Source organism: Limanda limanda, chromosome 4 (assembly GCF_963576545.1).
Source record: "Limanda limanda chromosome 4, fLimLim1.1, whole genome shotgun sequence".
In the NCBI taxonomy this organism is placed as follows: Eukaryota; Metazoa; Chordata; class Actinopteri; order Pleuronectiformes; family Pleuronectidae; genus Limanda; species Limanda limanda.
In genome coordinates this window covers 29,565,693-29,569,366 of record NC_083639.1, presented here as the reverse complement: position 1 = coordinate 29,569,366, position 3,674 = coordinate 29,565,693, and the positions used below count along the sequence as shown (strand labels likewise).

The 3,674-nt window shown below is 38.3% G+C and overlaps 1 protein-coding gene across 1 annotated transcript; it reads right to left on the bottom strand.

Annotated features, from left to right (window-relative positions):
• Nucleotides 1-1,724: 1,724 nt before the first annotated feature.
• LOC132999936 (gastrula zinc finger protein XlCGF8.2DB-like) lies at nucleotides 1,725-2,676 on the bottom strand. Its single transcript, XM_061069745.1, has one exon. It carries the CDS (start codon nucleotides 2,612-2,614, stop codon nucleotides 1,844-1,846), a length of 771 nt encoding a protein of 256 aa, XP_060925728.1. The 5' UTR covers nucleotides 2,615-2,676; the 3' UTR covers nucleotides 1,725-1,843.
• Between the last annotated feature and the right edge of the window lie 998 nt (nucleotides 2,677-3,674).

Genomic DNA, 3,674 nt, shown 5'->3' with positions numbered 1-3,674 from the left:
ATCAACAAAACAACACAACACAGTGTTTTACACAACTGGCAACTAATCCTTATTGTACTGTAAATAATACAAAGCCTTACTGATCATTACATACACTGAGTATCAGCTCCTCTATTCTTCTCAATACAAGAACATTATTACGATAAAGATCTATTTCTACATTTGCAAACAGATCATGTTATAAAGTAGATGCTGTAAAAACTTTTTATAATATAAATCCGCTCATCTTATAGACAGACATTTGCACTTGTGATTGTTATCTGAAGCCATCGTGTGTTGTCTCATCTTATAGATTTGAGAGATTGTACTGAACGGGGTTCTGAAGGAAGATTCAAATGCTGTATAAAGATTTATCCCTCTTGTTATAGAAGCATTGTTAGAAAATACTTCACAGTACTTGACATATTGTCCCGGCAGTAGGTAACAGATTGAACTTTCTGTCTCGAGCTGCTGTTCACAATGTTTTTAATGTGTCTCAATCAGCTCTTAATGATACTTATTCATTATGTGTTCTTTGAAGGGATTTGTAGGTATTATTGCTATTTTGTTTAGATACTTTTGTTCATGTTATCAAACAAAGAATTTGCTTTATTTGCTTCTTGCAAACGTTTATTTGCTTCTTGACTTTTCCTCAACATTGGTATTTTTATTTACTAATGCAGAGTTTCATTGGATGACTGTGTAATGTTTGATCATTGATAAGTTATTGCCGTGCTCCAATCAGCCTCCTTGTGCCTTTTTAGCAGACGATAAAAGTGAGTTTCAATGAGTCTTGTTTTTGCTCAAAGAAATATCAGAGACAAATGAATCTGTGCATTCAACTGTTATTGATCATTTTTGACTTTCATTGTATTGTCCCTTGTTATATTAAAAACGCTGTCAATATTATTAAATAACTAAATGAAATTAGATTTCGTGGCTAATGTGCTTTGTTTTACCTTGTTTTATCAGCACAAGGCCCAAAGTGTCACGGAATGGAGAGGTTGAATGGAGAAGCTAAATTACTCATTAGGGTGATTAGCAAATAAGAAAAAGGGAAATTAATAATTCAATCATTCAGTTGCTTATTTCTCTTATTCAGATTCATAATCAAATGGATTTTTAGATCACTGCCCCCCCCCCCCCCCATTAGTAAACCAGATAAGGGAGAAGGGCAATAAGCACTATGGGGCTGTGGAGTTAGACAGTTCATTGGCATTCTGTTGACTCGGAGAACATATTAAAAGAATTGCCCAGTTCCGACTTCACGTCAAACGTAAACAAACATGTCTGACTGTGAGAAGCTGATTAATTTGTCTCGTGAGGAGACAATTCAACTGTAGCCAGTGCAGCCTCCGTTCATACAGAAACAAAGAGGAGGGCGACGACGCCATTATCTTTTTATTAGACTTTTATTCTTGGAAACACATGCAATACATAAAGGAGACCACACACTGTCATTCAATCTCACGAACCAAGAAACCATTGTTTAAAAAAAAAGATATTTAATCATATAAACTAGTTAAGAACACACATTCATATTGTGCAAGGAACACACATTAAACTTAAAATGACGTGTAGGACATTATGAAAAATAGATAAATTATGTAGAAATCTGTAGAAATAAGATATATAAACACAGATCTTTCATGTTATTCAATGATTTATATTTTCTAGGGACATAAAACCTGTTAGTAGTTTATTTAAAACAGTGAACTATGAATATGTATACTATGAATATCTGCTGATAAATCCTAATAAATCTTTTGTTGCAAAGGTTGCAACTGAATCACTTCTCTCCTTTATGAATCCTCACATGTCTCGTACAAGAGGACTGAATCTTAAATCTTTCACCACACTCAGATCAACTAAACGCTTTCTTTCTTGTATGAATCCTCATATGTCTATTTAGACTGCCCCTATGGCTAAATCTTTCACCACACTCAGAGCAACTAAACGGTTTCTCTCCAGTATGAATCCTCATATGTGTATTTAGAATGCCCCTTTGGTTAAATCTTTCACCACACTCAGAGCAACTAAACGGTTTCTCTCCCGTATGAATCCTCATATGTCTATTTAGATTGGCCCTATGGATAAATCTTTCACCACACTCAGAGCAGATATACGGTTTCTCTCCTGTATGAATCCTCATATGTCTATTTAGACTGCCCTTTCGGTTAAATCTTTCCCCACACTCAGGGCAACTAAACGGTTTCTCTCCTGTATGAATCCTCATATGTGTATTTAGAATGCCTCTTTCATTAAATCTTTTACCACACTCAGAGCAACTAAAGGGTTTCTCTCCCGTATGAATCCTCATATGTGTATTTAGACTGCCCCTTTGGTTAAATCTTTTACCACACTCAGTGCAACTAAAGGGTTTCTCTCCTGTATGAATCCTCATATGTGTATTTAGACTGCCCCTTTGGTTAAATCTTTTACCACACTCAGTGCAACTAAAGGGTTTCTCTCCTGTATGAATCCTCATATGTGTATTTAGATGGCCCCTTGCTGTATATCTTTTACCACACTCAGAGCAACTAAACGATTTTTTTTCTGTCTTACATCCCACATCACTTAGAGGCTGTTCGTTGTTTCTTGTATTTAAACCAGTCTGAGTTTCCCTGGTCTCCATCCAATCATCCTCATTGTCTTCAGTCTCAGAAGAGTCTTCAGTCTTGTCCTCAGGACCTTGTTGTAAACGTCCATCAGGACCTGAGTTCCTGGCTGGTTCTGGTCCTCCACAGTCCGCTCTGTTCTCCTTCATCTCACTCGGATGAAGCTTTGACGATTTAGGTTTCTCTTGATCTTCTTCACTCTTCACAGCAACAGGAGTCAATGTGAACTTGATATCAGCCTCCTCCAGTCCTTGAAGCTGCTGTCCATCCTGATTGGTCCACGGTTCCTCCTGTTCCTCTTTAATGTGGTGGGGCTCTGGGTCCTCCTGGTCCACAAGGGGGCTCCACTGCTGCTCCTCAGGGGGAACCTCTTCTTTCTTCACCATCAGTTGCTGGACGTCTGCAGGACACACTGAAACACAAATACACACGTTTATAATTTCAGAGTTTACTGAAGTGTTTTGAAAAACTTGTGTTGTGTCGTTTAATGTCGACTGTTGGGATTTTTGAACGATCACATTCAGGAAGTAGAGATGTTGAGGTTGTTTACAGTTGGTGTTACGACGCAGCTCGTAAAGGAAGCAGCATAAAACAAAGGGTTTCTGGTAAAAAAAAGTTTTTCATTCACAGCAGCAGGTTTTCTGCACAGACTCGTTCACAACAGCATCAAATCCTCCTCATTATTCAGGTGAGAGGTGGAGCAGCCGGGTGCAGCAGACACAGACAGGAAGTGGAGTATTAACTCCGCTGCTCGAGCTGATTCTAGCTTACGTTAGCCTGTGAGCGGTTCTTTCTCGATTATGAAAAAATATACATAATCACGATTAATTTGGATAATATTGAAATCACAATTATTCATACGATTACTTTTGAGTTTGAAAATATGATGCATTTATTCAGTGTTTCGCTCCAAAAAAAAAGGCGGCTGCGTGCTTGAGAATGGCGCTGCGCGACCGCTACATTGTGTGGTGCTGCTCCTCTTCAGATTCTAAGAATCCAGGGTGTTCCAATACAAGAGAACTTTTTCTACCCTTTTTGTCGATCAAGCGGGTCTGCCATCCCTCTGCCATTTTCCAC